At 40.9% G+C, this 19547-nt stretch overlaps 1 protein-coding gene across 1 annotated transcript in view; it reads right to left on the bottom strand.

Moving 5' to 3' along the window:
• LOC309563068 (heparan-alpha-glucosaminide N-acetyltransferase-like) overlaps positions 1-19141 on the bottom strand; it is a 272146-nt gene extending 253005 nt beyond the window's left edge. Inside the window, exons 1-3 of the mRNA XM_082267368.1 lie at positions 19066-19141; positions 16217-16247; positions 7525-7685 (exon numbers count right to left, since the gene is read on the bottom strand). Of these exons, the coding sequence (XP_082123494.1) occupies positions 7525-7685; positions 16217-16247; positions 19066-19126 (253 nt within the window). The 5' untranslated portion in view covers positions 19127-19141. The remainder of the gene's footprint in view (positions 1-7524; positions 7686-16216; positions 16248-19065) is intronic.
• Between the last annotated feature and the right edge of the window lie 406 nt (positions 19142-19547).

The following is a 19547-nucleotide window of genomic DNA, read 5'->3' as shown; positions in this document are numbered from 1 at the left end:
ATAATAGTGAAGGTATGTGTTACAAAAATGCAAGATGAACAAGCTATTTGCCTTTAGTAAATAAACCCCAATGTGTTTAATAAACCCTTAGTACTAGTCTCCATTTATAAATGGCACAGGGACTAAGGAGGTTAACAGTACTTTTTGTAGGCAAACAATGGAAGTACCTGAACTTGACTTTGTTGTAGCCTCCTGTAGTCTACTGCTCCGTTTATGCAACAGAACTCAGAGAGAGGGAGGTAAAAACATTGCAAGGAGCCAATCAGGTGTGCTACAGTGCAGGGAGTATGATGTCAGGATAGATTAGATAGATAGATAGATAGATAGATAGATAGATAGATAGATAGATAGATAGATAGATAGATAGATAGATAGATAGATAGATAGATAGATAGATAGATAGATAGATAGATAGATAGATAGATAGATAGATAGATAGATAGATAGATAGATAGATAGATAGATAGATAGATAGATAGATAGATAGATAAGAGTCCATAAAGACATGGATGGGCGAGTTTAGGGTAGAGAAACTTGACTGGCTTGCACAGAGTCCTAACCTCAACCCGATTGAACACCTTTGGGATGAATTAGAGCAGAGACCCCTTTATGGGCCACTGCTTTTCCGTGGCGAAGGGGCTTGCGTAATTCAGTGAAGCTACGAGCTATGCTGTGTAGGCTCAGTTAAGACGAACAGGTCATAGTGGATAATTCTGACAAAACGTAATCCACTGGAGAAGTAAATGGCAACCCACTCCAGAATCCTTGCCAAGAAAGCCTCATGAACAGAAACAAAAGGCTAACGGATATGACACGCAAGGGAGTTCCAGAAAAACGTCTACTTCTGCTTTACTGACTTCAGTAAAGCATTTGATTGTGTGGATCACAAAATGTGGCAAATACTGAAAGAAATGGGAATACCAGACCACCTCACCTGTCTTCTGAAAAACCTATATGCAAGTCAAGAAGCAACAGAACGGGACATGGAACAACTGACTGGTTCAAAATTGAGAAAGGAGTGCAGCAAGCATGTACATTGTCACCCTACTTAATCTGAGATATGCAGACGATACCACACTAATGGCAGAAAGTGAAGAAGAACTAGAAAGTCTCCTAAATAAGGTGAAACAGGAGAACTCAAAAGTTGGCCTGAAATTGAACATTAGGACAACTAACATCATGGCAACCGGTCCCATCACTCCTTGGCAAATAGAAGGAGAAGAAATGGAAACAGTGAAATATTTTATCTTCCTAGGCTCCAAGATCACGGCAGACTGTGACTGTAGCCATGAAATTAAGAGACACTTGCTTCTTGGGAGGAAAGCAATGGCAAACCTAGACAACATTATAAAAAGCAGAGACATCACCCTACCGACAAAGTGTCGTCTAGTCAAAACTATGGTATTCCCAGTAGTAACCTATGACTGTGAAAGTTGGACCATAAAAAAGTTTGAATGCTGAAGAATTGATGCCTTCGAACTATGGTGCTAGAGAAGACTCTTGAAAGTCCCTTGGATGGAAAGAAGATCAAACCAGTCAATCTTGAAGGAAATTAACCCTGAATATTTACAGGAAGGACAGATCCTGAAGCTAAAACTTGAATACTTTGGCCACTTAAAGAGGAAGTAAACCCTCCTCTGCAACTTGTACCTATAGGTAAGCCTATGATAAGGCTTACCTATAGGTACTGTAAATATCTCCTAAACATGTACCGTTTAGGAGATATTTACTTTGCATGCAGCCAGTGACATCACTGGCGCATGCGCTCTGAAGGAATGGCCGCTTGTGCCGTTCCTTCAGAGCCCCGTGCTGTGACCGTCGGACCCCGCATGCATGCGCGGGAGTGACGTCACCGCGGCTCCAGCCAATCAGATGGCCAGATGGCGCAAACCCAGAAGAAGGGCGACCGAACATGTCAACCATGAGACAGGTGAGCAGTCCGCACTGCGGGGCTTCGTTCTAAGGTAAGTATTTCATAATGAGTTAGTATGCAATGTATACTAGCTCATTATGTGTTTGTCTCTCAGGTGTTCATTTTTTAAAAAAAAAATTCTGAGGTTTACAATCTCTTTAATGTGAAGAGAGGACTCATTGGAAAAGACCCTGATGCTGGGAAACATGGAAGGAAAAAGGAGAATAGGATGACAGAAAACAGTATGGATAAACAGCATCTTTGAAACAATAAACAGAAAATTAAGCAAGCTCCGGGAGGCGGTGGAGGACAGAAAAGCCTGGTGCACTATGGTTAATGAGGTCACAAAGAGTCAGACATGACTAAATGAATAAACAACAACAAGAGTGGAGACTGTGAGCCAGGCCTTCTCATCCACATCAGTGCCTGCACTTCTGGAAGAATGGCCTTCAGGTGTCCAAATACTTTTGACAATATAATGTATTATCAAAACATATAGTAAATGACCTTATATAAAAATAATAGTGAAGGTAAATGTGTTACAAAAATGTGTCCCCTTAAATATGATATGGGGTTATAGTAAATATCATATATTGGAAAAAAAAAAGTTCATATAGTCTCTTGATCAGAAAATTTCCAAACGATAAATATTGATTCAGATAATCGCCAGGCTTCACTAGGTGTAAGTTGACCGCCACCAATAATACGAACTGCTTACCAGAATGCAATGAATTGTAAGCCAAACAAACCATGGGATTTTGCACCCAAGATCTCCAAAAGGCAACACACTCCCAAGTCAGATGCTCCACTGCACTTCCAGAACTTGGACCGTATATTGGGATCAACCGACATCAGACCACGTACATATGAGAAAAAATAAATGGTCCCATAGCGTAAAACTGATAAACAATATATGGTAATGAAGGAGGAAAACTTACAAACGTAAGTACAAACTTCTGGTGGTGGTTACTACACTTCTGGTGGAGTCTGGTTTTCATCCGAATCATCTGCCACCTATTGGATTTTTCACAGCTTGTGTGATACACTTTATGCTCACTACTCTTTACGTTTGTAACCCAGATTGCTTAACAGTTGGACAGAGGATCTTTTCATTAAATTCTGTGCCCCTTCTTCTCCAAACGTACCTTTGCTCATTCCAGCCAAAAAGTTACATTTTAACCTCATCGGTCCACAGAACTTGTTTCCAAAATGCATCAGGCTTGTCTATATGTGCATTTGCAAAGTTCAAACGCTGATTTTTGTGGTGAGGACGTAGAAGAGGTTTTCTTCTGATGGCTCTTCCATGAAGACCATATTTGTACAAGTATCTCTTTATAGTGGAATAGTGTACCACAACTCCAGTGTCTGCCAGATCTTTCTGGAGGGATCGTGCAGTCAAATGTGGGTTTTGAATTGTTTTTCTCACAATCCTGCGAGCTGTTCTGTCTGATATTTTTCTTGGTCTTCCAGATCTTGCTTTAACTTCCACTGTTCCTGATGACTGCCATTTCTTAATTAAATTCCGAACAGAGGATATTGACATCTGAAAACACTTTGCTATCTTCTTATAGCCTTCTCCAACTATTTTCAGTTTCAGTTTTCTAGACAACTGCTTACAAGATACCATGGTGCTGATTGATGGGGCAAGGTCAGATGAGTCTGGGTATTTAAAACCTTTGAGATTGACATCACCTGGTCTTCCCAGACGATGGTTGAGAACAATCCATGACACTGGCAGGTCTCAGCCTTACAAAGGGGGCAGTGCATGCTATAAATTCTGCAGGGTGCCCAAACTTTTGCAGACGCCATTTTTTTGTTTTCTGTTATTTTGAAAGTTTCAATGATGGAAATAAAATCTAACTTTTGTTGACATATTATAAGAATGTCTAATCTGTAATTTGATGCCTTTTGGAGATTTTTCCATCTTTCCTTGGCTTCCTTATGCACATTAATACAAATTTTTACCTGGTGTGCCCAAACTTTCGATCATCACTGTATGTGTAAGGGTAGCAGCAGCTTGGCATACACTGATTTTTAGGATTTGTTCTATTTTTATACTTTATTGGTTTGTGGCACAGGTTTTTTGATTTGTTAATTATAATAATTAGAATTTTATTTCTAATAAACGTTTTCTGTCTACAGTTAGTTCAGCACACGTAGCTAATTCCTAAAAAAATTATTAATGAAAATGAAGTAGGGAAGGGTGGATATTCATAGTTACTGGCTACGTGATCACTGTGATAATAAAATAAAACTTAGCAGCACCCGTTTCATGTTTTCCCTCTTCACTGTGTTTTCTGTAAGTGAAGAGATCAATTTTGTTTTACAATGTGTCAAGCAGTGCGTTTTGTGTTAAAAGAATTGTATATTTATATAGACTGCACAGAAGAGAAAAATGAATGGATAGACAGATAAAGACTCGTTTTTAAGGTTTAGTTCTGTCATTGATAAGGATAAAGAGTTAGCTTTATGCATACATTGGCCCCATTTATTTACATTATTTATAGGTTTTGTCTAGGTTAATATGTAATAGTGGAGAGAGATGGATACTTTTCTTATGTGCAGTTTAGTTTGGGCTGTGGGCCAAACAGCATCTTAACTGTAAATGCTCAAATCACAGTACCTGACCTCTTCTGAGGCTCATGCTAAGCTTATATCTTAGAAGATTTCACATTTTAATAACATGGAATGAAATAGTTCTTTTATGAAGCTGAGACTTGTCCAATACCTGGTCTTCTACCGGTTGTGATTAAAAAATTAACAACTTAGGATCAAATCACCAACTAAGCTGCCGACATTTTTTGCTGTAGAGTAGCCCTTGGCCATTGGTCATCAAAATAGACACTAAACAACATTCTAACCCTCCTCCTCCCTGTTACACATCTGCAAGTATTTTTTATTTATTTTTTGGCAGGGGAGCAAGTACATTTTTACCTGGTGCTTACTCTTGCTTCTTCATTCCCTGCCAAGGTAAGCAAGCTGCAGTCCTTGGCTTATCCAATACCATTTTGCAGCCTCCTGGGAGACATGTCACACAACAAAGAAGGCTTCAGGACAGTCTCCATGCACTCCATCGATCTCAAACATACATACGGCAGGGGCTGGCTGAATGATTGGGAAGTGGCTGCAGGCTCCTGAATACAAGATGGCAGCACAGGAAAAGTAAAGGGCTGTAAAGACAGCTCCAAATTTCTATTGGCTGGTAAGTATGTTTTTTTAAAAATTGGCAGTTACAGTACTTGTAGCTGCTTTTTCTTTTATCGCCTAGATGGGCAGATACCATACTAAAAATGCTTGGCATAGAGACAACTACAGTACATGCCCATGAACCAGCTAGGATCTGCTGTGATCAGCTGTCTGACTGTACAGAAGTGGTACACAGCAAACGCTGCCATTCTCCATCCTCTCCAGGGTAAGAGAATGACCTGTTCCTCCCCCGGTTGTCATAAACTATATCCAGAATGGGTCAAGATTGGGACTTGGGCTAGGACTGACAATTAAATGTGTGAACAGTGCAAGATAACAGAGCACTTTCTACATAGTTGTCTACATCCTTATGCCCCCCCCCCCCCCCAATACACACAATTTTTTTTAGGAATTCTGAGCTGCACTTCTGTCTTTCTTGCCTAGGTTCCAAGTGACAGCTGTGCCGTAGGGCTTTCTGGTGCACACGCGAGGTCTTCATGCACAGAAGGATGAGGCTGGTATGGAAGGCCCAACACTTAGCATGTCTGTGAATACACAGAAATCCCCATGCATGATCCAATAGGCGAGCAGAGCCCTTCGGCACATCTGTGCATGTTCCAGGCTATTAAAGATGGATGCACCAGAAAAAAGGATTGGGGCCAAAGCTAAAGGAGACTCAAGTTCCTCTTTAAAGTGTATCTGTAACAAAAATATTCTGTAGCTTAGGTTAGTGTGACAGGAAGTCAGGTAAATCGGTGGGAGATACATTTCTGCCTTGTTTAGACAATTCACCAATTACTATCAGGTGTCGGCTGCGGAGGTAGCCAGAAAGGTTTTAGGACGTTGGAAAACGTCAGCTATTCAGAATGAGGCAATTAAAGCCTCTATAAGTTATCCAGAGGAGGACAACTGATTGCTGCATCCTGAGGCTTTGTGCGTTAAGGAGAGCAGTGAGCTGAGAAAGACTTCTGAAGGTGAGGTGGTGTTGGCTTTTTCTGTGTGAAAAGAAAACAAATAGACTATTGGTTTTCTGCTGTATGACCAGCAGTGTCTGCCCAGCAGTAGGTTGTGACAGACAACATAGGTAGATTCCTGTGTTGTGAAGGTAGACGCCCCAAGTGGCCAGGGTTTATTTTATGTTTGTTTGATTTATGCTGTTTGGATGCTTGCACTTGTTTCCAGCAAATTGGAAGAATAAACCATAGACCGTTGTTTTCAACCACTCCTCGGCTGTCTCTCTGTGTAACGATACCACCCAGGGGGGTCCCCCACACCCACTACCGAGCCAACCCCTTAGGGCTCTTTCACATGGTCCGCCTCCGTAGGCGGATCCGTGTTGCTCAGCGGGGATCGATCCGTGATCCCCGCTGAGCCGGCGGATGACAGCTCCGTCTCCGCTTGCAGAGCGGAGAGGGAGGTGTCTCAGCCCCCGCTGCCCTCTATGGGGGATGGGATGAGAGCGGACCACCTGTCCGCTCTTATCCGATCCGATCCGATTACTGAACGGATGGAAAAATAGGGTTTCCATCCGTCCACATTTCATGGACAGGATCGGATACGGATGGCAGCGGGTGTCAGCAGAGGTGTCTCCGCTGACACCCGCTGCCCCATAGAGCTGCATGGAGGATCCGATCAGATCCGCCTAAAAAGCTGACAGGCGGATCTGATCGGATCGCCCGTGTGAAAGAGCCCTTACAGTTAGAGATTCATTCTCTCTCCACTGGGGAGATTTCTCTTCACATCTTGTCCCAGAGGCACAACAGGAAGTGAAAGTAAATGTTCTCAAATTAAGGAGTCTTAGACAGTTGTCACAAAAAAAAAATGTTCCCTGTGACCATTACCATCCTTTAGTTTTCTCTGGCCATCAGGACAAACAGGGAGAATGTATTTCCATTATGCAGGCACAGACAAAAATAAAAAGATAACAGGTTGTAATGCTTCAAAATTTTATGCAAAAAAAAAAAAAAAATCTCGATTTATATATACGCTTAAATACAATACATCAATGTAGCTACAATAAATTAGCTGAAAGAAAAGCATCTTATAACATTTCCCAGTATGTCATTTTCAGTTTTCTAGCAAAATAATTGGATTAAAACTGTAACTGAATATATTGGGATCTTACGGACTACTTTTACTTGGTCCTGGGAATAGTCTTTGAAGACCCATTTCTGGTTCATAAAACATACATATATACGCTGCTTGCTTGAAATGACTATCTGTGAACCAAGTAATATTCATAAAGACAGCTTATGGACAAGTTAAGTCAATGAATAAAAATAGAGATCCATTTCACATCATTTAATATATGGTAGAACAAGGTCTCTTTCCTTACCTTTCTATTTTTTTTTATTATTTTTTAGAAAAGTGCCTTTCTATCTTGCACATAGTGGGGGTACAAAAACCGCTTTTCAGGTACAACTTACATGGGCCATCTGCTGGTCCATAGTTGATGAAGAAAACTCCAATGGCCATAAGCACACATGTCCTCCATGTCAACTTGCGTAGAAGCTGGGACAGATGGACTCCCTTTTTCCTCATGGAGCTAAAAGCCAAAGCCACTGATGTGCCAATGATGAAGACAAACCTAATGGAAATATTCATTTATACACATTAGTGAAATAAAGTTAAAGTAGTTTATGATATCAGGGCAGGTAAATTAACTGGTTGTATCCTGAAATAAAGAAATACAGTATCTACTACCTTTTTAAGGATCTACTGAGGTCATATTCTACTTCTAATGAACAAATGCAAATATTTATTTAGACGCTGCTAATAAGCCTGTAGGTTGTTCACATCATCAAAACACATAATTATCTACCGTATATACTCGAGTATAAGCCGAGTTTTTCAGCATGTTTTTTCATGCTGAAAAAGCCCCTCTCGGCTTATACTCGAGTCACTAGCTCACTTACTTTTTAAAAATAGCGCCGCCCGGCGCCAACATGTCACTGCGCATGCGCCACATGCCCAGGAATAGCCGAACGTGTACGAGCTTTCCCGAGCATCGGCGGCGCATGCACTGTGACGTGTTGGCGCTGGGCAGCGCCATTTTTCAATCGAAGGCGTCCTACCAACAGGTAAGTGAGACTCCTCTGCAGCCCCTGCATTTCCTCATGCAGTGCTGCGGACATGGTACAGGACATTCTCCTGTACCATGCCCGCAGCACTGCATCTCCTGTGCCATGCCTGTACCTACTGTGCAATGCCTGTACCTACTGTGCCATGCCTGTACCTACTGTGCCATGCCTATACCATGACCTGTGCCGTGCCTATACCATCTCCTGTACCATGACCTGTGCCTTGCCTATACCATCACCTGTGCCATGCCTATACCATTACCTGTGCCATCCCTATACCATCACCTGTGCAATGCCTATACCATCACCTGTGCTTGCCTGTACCATCACCTGTGCCATGCCTGTACCATCTCCTGTGCCATGATCTGTGCCATGCCTATACCGTGATCAGTGCCATGCCTGTACCATGACCTGTGCCATGCCTGTACCATGACCTGTGCCATCTCCTGTACCATGCCTGAACCATCTCCTGCACCATGCCCACAACCCCTGTTTTGTGTCTCATGGTGGTCCAGTTGGGTCCAGTAGCTGCTGCATTTCCCACCCTAGGCTTATACTCGAGTCAATAGGTTTTCCCACTTTTTTGTGGTAAAATTAGGGGCCTCGGCTTATATTCGTGTCAGCTTATACTCGAGTATATACGGTACTTTAATTATGATAAAAAGTATTATAAGAAGCTTTCTTCCACATATGCATATAGAATAATTGTGATGTATGCAAAGATATTCTTGTTATAATAGTATATGAATACTATTAGTACATCAAAAATTGTTGGATTCTTGTCACTTTTTCTAAATAAAGAATTTAAGAAAAAAAATACAGCATTTGAAATAAAGAAAACCCCTGATATCAGGTTGAATTTCACTGTGAATTTTTGACATAATTATGAACCCTTTTTTCAGAAATCCTTTCTAACTTACATGTTCCTGTTGCACTTGCTACTGTCTGGGAATGCCTATGCTACCTAGTAATCAGACTTAGTGTGACTTCTACCATACCACAAATTACTCTCTATGGTGCACACAGCTTTCTGTGATTATTGTCGGCACTAATAGATGTTTGACTGCTGGGAAGTATATGCTCATACAACCAAATAACAGACCAATATCTTGCCCAAAAATGACACGGAAGCTGATTAGGTTGGTATAAGGGGCAAGGGCACAGCTTTATTGAACTTTTACAAATGTAGCAAATAACGAATGCCTGTCACAGGTATACTGTGAGCACCCATAATCCATAAACTGACCGAGTCTAAGAGGCCTTTCCTTACAATCAGTGCCAGACAGGCATTAGACTGACCCCAGAATGTAACCTGAGGGCATAGCCCATTACAAAAATGTCAATTGCTGGCAAGGTCAAAACCGCCAGTAAAGCTGTGACAAAACATCAGAGTGGGTGGGTGGGCGCGCAACTCTTCTGTCAGTTGAATCTCCTCAGGTCAGAGGAACATGCTTTACCATATCCTTTTTTCTAGAGTTCAGGCTCCGCTCCATCACCTTGTGCCCTTGTAGCCAATCCTGAAGAAGCCACTGAAACTCCTTGATTTGGATCAACGCCCACTGTGATGCAATGCTTCCATCAGTCAAGGCTCCCTTTCCCTAAAGCAATTTAAGGGACCTTCATTTTAGAAAACTAGACACAACTAAAAGACTTCAAGAAGCCTTCCAGATGTGTTCAGTGGTTAGAAGTCAATGAGCAATGATACCTGCAAACACCCTAATATAGTAAACGCAGCCTCTTGTTGGCCAAGAAAGACACACTAATAATAACTTTTAGTATATTTTATTTAGACTTTTAACTATCAGTCAGAGACCCAATTTGAAGACCTAAATCTCCCCTTGTAAAATTGGAACATTGCTCCTTAGAATGTAAAGCATACGTTAAACCAATCTCTAAAATCTCATAAAACCTTTAGCATGATAATGTAAATTCAAAAGTAATATTCAATATTTTAAAAGGCGTATGTCAAGGCAAAATTAAAACAAAATAAAAAACATTTAATACATGTCTGCAACACATGCATATTAGCCCATATTTCATCCCTCCAAAGACCCTACAAGTACAGAAAAATACTTGTTGATCTGCGAGAAAAGAATTCTACTCTTAGCTGGATCTAAGAGCAGAGTTCTTTTCTTGCAGATCAACAGATATTTTTCTGGCCATTGTCTTTAAGCTACTCCACCACTCCCTCTCTTAGATCTCTACAGCATAAAGTCTAATCGTTCTGTAGTCCAAGATAAAATAAATAAATAAATAAAACTAGGAGGGCTAAACAGACTCTAGTTATTTCTTGGCACTTGCATTTGCAACAAATGTATTCAAATGCTTTCAATGGTAAATTTAGCAGACAAAAATGGAGCAAAAAACAGACATTCATTGTTAGGGTTTATAAACACTTTAAATATTCAGCTTTCATTAAAATAATCGACAAATGTCTTTTTTTTTCAGGCACTTCCTGTTATAAAGTATCAAAATTCTGTCATTGTCACCCAGTCCTGCTCCTGAATTATCACCCTATCACAGGGGTGTCAAATGTAGACTACAAGTTGCCATTTCAACACATTACATACAGTGCCTTTGCGAAAGTATTCGGCCCCCTTGAACTTTGCGACCTTTTGCCACATTTCAGGCTTCAAACATAAAGATATAAAACTGTAATTTTTTGTGAAGAATCAACAACAAGTGGGACACAATCATGAAGTGGAACAAAATTTATTGGATATTTCAAACTTTTTAACAAATAAAAAAATAAAAAATTGGGCGTGCAAAATTATTCAGCCCCCTAAAGTTAATACTTTGTAGCGCCACCTTTTGCTGCGCTTACAGCTGTAAGTCGTTTGGGGTATGTCTCTATCAGTTTTGCACATCGAGACACTGAAATTTTTGCCCATTCCTCCTTGAAAAACAGCTCGAGCTCAGTGAGGTTGGATGGAGAGCGCTTGTGAACAGCAGTTTTCAGTTCTTTCCACAGATTCTCGATTGGATTCAGGTCTGGACTTTGACTTGGCCATTCTAACACCTGGATATGTTTATTTGTGAACCATTCCATTGTAGATTTTGCTTTATGTTTTGGATCATTGTCTTATTGGAAGACAAATCTCTGTCCCAGTCTCAGGTCTTTTGCAGACTCCATCAGGTTTTCTTCCAGAATAGTCCGGTATTTGGCTCCATCCATATTCCCATCAATTTTAACCATCTTCCCTGTCCCTGCTGAAGAAAAGCAGGCCCAAACCATGATGCTGCCACCACCATGTTTGACAGTGGGGATGGTGTGTTCAGGGTGATGAGCTGTGTTGCTTTTACGCCAAACATAACGTTTTGCATTGTTGCCAAAAAGTTTGATTTTGGTTTCATCTGACCAGAGCACCTTCTTCCACATGTTTGGTGTGTCTCCCAGGTGGCTTGTGGCAAACTTTAAACTAGACTTTTTATGGATATCTTTAACAAATGGCTTTCTTCTTGCCACTCTTCCATAAAGGCCAGATTTGTGCAGTATACGACTGATTGTTGTCCTATAAACAGAGTCTCCCACCTCAGCTGTAGATCTCTGCAGTTCATCCAGAGTGATCATAGGCCTCTTGGCTGCATCTCCGATCAGTCTTCTCCTTGTATGAGCTAAAAGTTTAGAGGGACAGCCAGGTCTTTGTAGATTTGCAGTGGTCTGAGACTCCTTCCATTTCAATATTATCGCTTGCACAGTGCTCCTTGGGATGTTTAAAGCTTGGGAACTCTTTTTGTATCCAAATCCGGCTTTAAACTTTTCCACAACAGTATCTCGGACCTGCCTGGTGTGTTCCTTGTTCTTCATGATGCTCTCTGCGCTTTAAACGGACCTCTGAGACTATCACAGTGCAGGTGCATTGATACGGAGACTTGATTACACACAGGTGGATTCTATTTATAATCATTAGTCATTTAGGTCAACATTGGATCATTCAGAGATCCTCACTGAACTTCTGGAGAGAGTTTGCTGCACTGAAAGTAAAGGGGCTGAATAATTTTGCACGCCCAATTTTTCCATTTTTTATTTGTTAAAAAAGTTTGAAATATCCAATAAATTTCATTCCACTTCATGATTGTGTCCCACTTGTTGTTGATTCTTCACAAAAAATTACAGTTTTATATCTTTAGGTTTGAAGCCTGAAATGCGGCAAAAGGTCGCAAAGTTCAAGGGGGCCGAATACTTTCGCAAGGCACTGTAGGCGTGGTCTGCTGTTTTTTTCATTAGAAAACCCACCCTGAGAAATGCAATACAGCCATGCCTGGGGTATATGTATACAGGAAGTAGCTGCAAAGTGGCCACAGGAGATCAGAAACACTGAAATGCAACAAAGGATTGTAGAAAGGCAAAAATAGGTATTTAAAAAAATATATTTTTTTATGATACACAGTGATGTTTTATAAACATCTACTTATATACAAAAGCTTCACAGGTCTGTATGACCATTTTAGTACCCCAGGTCTAGTATTTTCTTGCAACAAAAATGATTAGGAGGAATTGATTAGACCTTCTAACCCTAATAGAATGTTTATGTTTCCAGATTCCCTGTAGTTTTTTTCCCCTGCTACTCCCACATTACACTATCTTATGGATTACGGTACATCACAAAGACAGAGAGAAGCAGAAAAGAATTGCCTGCATCATGTAGGACAAATCCATATCATATACATATCTGTACTAAGTACATGGCATGCCAGATGATGTTAAATGCCTCTAAATTACATAGAAGTAAGCAACTTTCTAAACTGGCAGCCCTGTCCCTATAATGTGTGTCTGGATGTTAATGGATTGTAAAGTGGGTAATAATTTTCCTACCGACCCGTTCAATCAACGGCAATCACATTATTGACTTAATGCTGTTTATTGTATAACCGCAATCACACAGAAAGGGCTCATCTCTTGTGTCATATTTGCTAGTGGTCATTAAGGGGAAAGATGAAAGCTCTACATTTTTTGCATTCCTCTGATCTAGGCCTATAGCCCCCTCCACCATCCAATGGGCTGGCAGGCTTCCCATCTCCATTTGAAAGCAGAGTCCTGGACTCTCGAGGGGTTTAGCAATGTCCATTGACTGACGAAGGGCTCATTTGCAGTGCACAACCACAGACTGACTTCTGCTCTGGAAGCTGATTTCCCTCAGTGGCCATACATATCTACAAGTAATAGAAGTTACAACATCTATGAAGCAATTATGGAACCCACTATGTACAGGTAGGAATTAATTTGACTAGGTCTAAGTAGAAAAGCTAGACTAGAAAGATATGAGATGATAAAACTGGTATTTCATTTCCAGAAAAGACCTCAACCATAACTGGGTCAATTATAACACAACGCACATACTAGTCATACTCTTCTATAACTTAACACCTTCTCACTGGCCTATAGCAGAAAGATGGCTGGGCGGTGGCTTTACCATCCTGAGTTGACATCATATGACGTCCTCCATGAAAGGGCCACTTGCTTTTGTTTTTCGTATGGTCACCAGTCAGTGTCCCTGATCACCCCCCACACCAGTTATATGATGACGCTGTACTGCACTGGTTAAAGTATGTGAATTTTTTTTTTTTTTTTTCCAAAAAATAATGTCAAACAACTTAAAAAAAACCACCATGCCTCTCACTAAATAACTTGGATTATCTCATTTCTAAAAAGGGAAAATAGGTCATTTGGGGGAGTATTTGTACTGTCCTGGCATTTTAGGGCCTCATGGAATGAGATAATCCGTCAGTACATCAGGATACAGTATCTCACAAAAGTGTGTACACCCCTCACATTTTTGTAACTATTTTATTATTTCTTTTTATGTGACAACACTGAAGAAATGACACTTTGCTACAATGTAAAGTAGTGAGTGTACAACTTGTATAACAGTGTAAATTTGCTGTCCCCTCAAAATAACTCAACACACAGCCATTAATGTCTAAACCACTGGCAACAAAAGGGAGTACACCCTAAGTGGAAATGTCCAAATTGGGCCCAAAGTGTCAATATTTTGTGTGGCCACCCTTATTTTCCAGCACTGCCTTAACCCTCTTGGGCAATCGAGTTCACCAAAACTTCACAGGTTGCCACTGGCATCCTCTTCCACTCCTCCATGAAGACATCACAGAGCTGGCAGATGCTGGAGACCTTGCACTCCTCCGCCTTCCGTTTGAGGATGCCCTAACAGAAGCTTAATAGGGTTTAGGTCTGAAGACATGTTTGTCTTTATCATGTTGGAATACTGCCCTGCGGCCCAGCCTCTGAAGGGAGGAGATCATGCTCTGCTTCAGTATGTCACAGTACATGTTGGCATTCATGGTTCCCTCAATGAACTGTATCTCCCCAGTGCCGGCAGCTCTCATGCAGCCTCAGACCATGACACTCCCACCACCATGCTTGACTGTAGGCAAGACACACTTGTCTTTGTACTCCTCACCTGGTTGCCGCCACACACGCTTGACACCATCTGAACCAAATAAGGTTATCGTGGTCTCATCAGACCACAGGAGATGGTTCCAGTAATCCATGTCCTTAGTCTGCTTGTCTTCATCAAACTGTTTGCAGGCTTTATTGTGCATCATTTTCAGAAGAGGCTTCCTTCTGGGACGACAGCCATGCAGACCACTTTGATGTAGTGTGCGGCGTATGGCCTGACCCTTTCACCCTCTGCAGCAATGCTGGCAGCACTCAGTCATACATCTATTTCCCAAAGACAACCTCTGGATATGATGCTGAGCACTTGCACTCAACTTCTTTGGTCAACCATGGCGAGGCCTAATAGGAGTTGAACCTGTCCTGTTAAACCACTGTATGGTCTTGGCCACCATGTTGCAGCTCAGTTTCAGGGTCTTGCCAATTTTCTTATAGCCTAGCCCATTTTTATGTAGAGCAACCATTCTTTTCAGATCCTCAGAGAGTTTTTTTGCCATGAGGTGCCATGTTGAACTTCCAGTGACCAGTATGAGAGAGGGAGAGCGATAACACCAAATTTAACACACCTGCTCCACATTCACACCTGAGACCTTGTAACACTAATGAGTCACATGACACCAGGGATGGGAAATGGCTAATTGGTTTAGACATTAATGGCTGTGTGTTGAGTTATTTTGAGGGGACAGGGAATTTACACTGTTATACAAGCTGTACACTCACTACTTTACATTGTAGCAATGTGTAATTTCTTCAGTGTTGTCACATGAAAAGATATAATAAAATATTTACAAATATTGTGAGGGATGTACTCACTTTTGTGAGATACTGTATATCCGTCAGTATTTAAAGATATATACCATAGTTTGTGGACTCTGGTTATCTGCATGAGTCATCTATGACATGTTTTCCCTAAAGGGGGAGAAGAGCTCCAGCACACAGCCTGTGATTCCTATCTTCAGTTCTACATGTTCCCAGTGTACTGTTAGGAGGGGGTGTTTCTCTTCCTCCCAATCAGGGCGCAGAGCTGATCTCGCTGAAAATGGCACTGTGAGACTTCTTAACCCCGCTTTTCAGAGGTGAAAGATCCTGTGTAAATTCTGGAATTTAAATTGGCTGTAGAGGACACATAGATAAACAGGTACAATTTATGTAGGAGGATGTGTTTTTATCTCTGTGTATCACCTGATGCTAGTCGCATCACTGGGTATATGTAAAGGTTTACAACCACTGCAGTAGACATATGACTGGTCACCAAGCCTAATGTGCTGTCTGCCAGGACTGGTTGTATGAAAAAACAAATCCTTTGCCAGGAAAAATATGTATTTCAATAGCGTATTTAGTTGTTAATTTTTTTTATTTAAGCTTTAATAAGAAAGCAATCTATAACTACTCCCCTATCTAAAGATAAACTACATCCCCTAGAAAAAACTGAAAATGATGATGACAGGAAGTAATAATATCCTTTTGCACACAGTCAGTGTATAATTATGGATATATGATATGTTCTTAGGGAATAACCATTTTTTATAGACAAGAACAGCATAGAATCAGCCTTTCTTTACAGTGCAAACATCCACTAAACATAGGCTTAGAAATATTTTATTACATAAACAAGCTGCTTACCATGGCATCACCAAATCTGCTATTGTCAGACCTGCAACAAACAAATGTCAGATTGGCTTTCAGAAAACATTATACAAGATAGGAAGCGTGATAGATAGGAACAGTATGTTATATACAGTAGATACACATATATGAAAAATTTACTAAAAGTTTCATATATACAGTACTTGAAAATATCCACATAAGCTGTAACAAACTTTTAAATAACCCATCATTTTATTTTAAGAACAAAAACTCTGTGTTTTACTTATAAAAATTAAAAGATCACAGTTGCCAAACCCATTGGAAGATTTGCCACAATCATTACCGACATTCCCATCTATACTTGTCTGGATTGCCCCCCCCCCCCTGAACCATGTCTACTATCCATCCATCACCCATAACCAGTAACATTGAATATAGAAGTGCATCTCATTAAAAAAAAATTATATTCTGATGAATTATGGCTCACAGCTAGTAAAAACCTAAACCGAAAATTTAAATATTGCATAGTTTTAGAGTTGGCTCTGAGGAAGAGGGAAACCTCGAAACGAGTTAGCCTATGGTACTGTGAGATAGTCCTTTGTGATGTGGGTCTCCTACATGGACTTCAGCTGATGATTTTATGACAATCTATGTTACAAGGATTTGTTTGGTCCCTAATTAAAGGGTAGGGCGGAGCGACAAGTTGATGTCACCGATTCCCTTGAGTTCCAGAAGGACAGGTTTTTGTGTGTGTGCCGGCCTACGCACACAAATTTAGGTATGTAATTTACATCTACATTGTAAGTGCAACTTTTTTTTTTTTTTTTGTGCAATAAAATTTTATGCATTTACACTACGTGGAGCCTTTTATATTTTAGGGAACTTCTATGACACCATGCTGAGGAGAGGGATGAGTCAAGTTGGAAAACCCTTTTGAAGTTTTAAAGGCCCTGGCTGGGTATGGAGCCACAAGTGCTTGTGACCTTTTGTAATGAGAGATCCAAATAATTTGGTAAGAGCCGGTTCACACTACTCCGACTTGGGACACGACTTGTGTGCCCTCAAGTCGCCCCAAGCCTCTTGTCATCACAAATTCAATGTAAATGAATGAGAGCCATCTTAATATGCACTACTGAAGTCTCTCCGACTTCAGAAAAGGTTCCTGTACTACTTCAAGGCGACCTCTATCCGACTTGTGCACATAGACTTCAATGGGAGTCGCCTCTAAGTCAGGACCTTATCTATTTTCAAGCGACTTGTTATCAGACTTTCCAGGAAAAAGAAAAAGATTACCCAGGCATTCCCCACAGACAAAGTCGCCTATCATTTAAGTCTCTTCAAAGTAGTGCACAAGTCTCTAAACAAGTCTCTTCAAAGTCAAGCTAAAAAGTCGCTCCTTCATGGGGCGACTTTCTGGCCGCGGTAGTGTGAACCGGCTCTAAGACCCCGTTCACATTAGGTCGCTCCAACTTCGGGGGACGACCTGTGAAGTCGCGTGCACCGCGACTTCGGCGCGACTTGCACGGACTTCATATAATTGAAGTCAATACAAGTCGCCTCCAGGTCGCGCCGAAGTAGTACAGGACCCTTTTTCTAAGTCGGAGCAACTTGTGTCGCTCCTATTAGAACGGGTCCTGTTCTACTCAATGGACCCGACAGTGCGCGACTTGCCAGGCTGACCAAGTCGCCTGGCAACTCGTAATAGTGTGAACCGGCTCTTAGGGAGTTTTTCAGCTATTTGGTGGGGGTGTTTACATGCTGGATCACTTTTCAAGGTGGTGGATGATAGTGAAACTCACCAGGAACATCATAATACACTTGTGGACTTTTTATATTTACAAACTGGATTAACACCAAAAAAGTGGCGCAGCAGTTTTATTGAATTTGCCCACTGTCTCTCGGTGTTGGCTAGCGTCGGACACTAGAGGGTTTGGTGTGACATCCCTCACTCATGTGACAGTGCCCAGGACTAGCAGTTGGCTGCTGGACCTATACACTGTCATGTAAAAGAGGGTCACATGCTCCCTCATACCTGGAACCAGTGGATATTTTTACCAGTTGATGCAGCAGAAGGTATGGTAGCGGAGCACTGTCAGGGTGGGTATTAATGGGTCAGGAAGGGCGTGGCACAGACACGGTCAATTTCCCTAAATGTTCTTTAGTTGGCTTCTACTACAATTATTTTCCTTGCAGTCATCCAGCAAAGATAATAACTGCACTACCTGACATTGAGATACCCATTTAGGACAGGACCTACAAATATGTATGAGAATTATGTTCTTGAAAAATTTGCTACAGTAGGTACTTTCAAAGAAAGTTTATCATCTTAATTCAAAATGGTAATCTACTGAAAGCAGCTGATTGTTTCTGTATATAGTAATATTTCAAAGGAGCCTTTACAAAGTGATTCATTGAGGAGAGCAAGAGAATATATACTGTTATCCAGCCTCAGTGATAATAATTAAAAAAAAAACATCAAGAGCTATTGTATTCATGAAATAATGTGCAGAAATAAAAACTGAGACTGATATACCGTATACTCTTCTAAAAACTTTGTTCATTGACTTCACCAGCTTGTTCGAGAAATGCAAGGGTTAAACAAATAAATTTTAGATCAAGAAAATAATGGCCCTCAGTGCAGCAAGAAAATACATTTAGCAATCTCAAGCTTATTTCAAGATCAATATGGTCCTGCTGATTTGTCGAAGTGGCTTTTATGAAGTTAAGACACAGAGTTCATTGTTAAATACCCCTACCTACTAAGTTGATGGTGGTCCATATTAATTCCTTTTCTTTTATGGATCAATAAGGAGATTACTGATTTGCTTAAAAGGTTCTTAGTTGTGGGGGCTGTGCTGCTTTTTTTTATGGGACATCTTGCTTACCGTTCCAAGGAGCGTGCTGGAAGAACCAATATCCGCCTCCTCCATAGTTGCAAAACACCATTACAGTCAGAGAGAAGCTGGACAGGAATGAAACAATAATAAAGCAACTATTCAGAAAACACATGAAATCAGTATAAATCTATTATTTAATAAGTTTAATATAAGAAGCCTGAGCACCTGAGTTACATATGATAAAATCAGAGGATGGCCAGAAAAACATTCCTCCCTATGTAACCACGAAGGGGTTGGGGAAAGAGATGAATGCTGCTGCCAGACACTGCTGATGACAAGGAAAATAGTGGTGGGACAGGTTTTCTAAGATGTCTAGCCAATGTTCATCTTCCTTACTGTAGCAAGCCAAGACAGAGGGAGGGTGCTCCCCTTAGACATCAGATCATACATCCTCTTATAATAGTTCAGCTCTCTTGTTTTCTGACATCTGTGCCAAAGCTTGCGCTATGCTTGTAGTGTGAGTTGAAGAT

Source organism: Pelophylax lessonae, assembly GCF_965119305.1.
Source record: "Pelophylax lessonae genome assembly, chromosome: 9".
In the NCBI taxonomy this organism is placed as follows: Eukaryota; Metazoa; Chordata; class Amphibia; order Anura; family Ranidae; genus Pelophylax; species Pelophylax lessonae.
The sequence above is the reverse complement of the archived record's forward strand: the minus strand, read 5'-3'. Positions and strand labels throughout refer to the sequence as shown.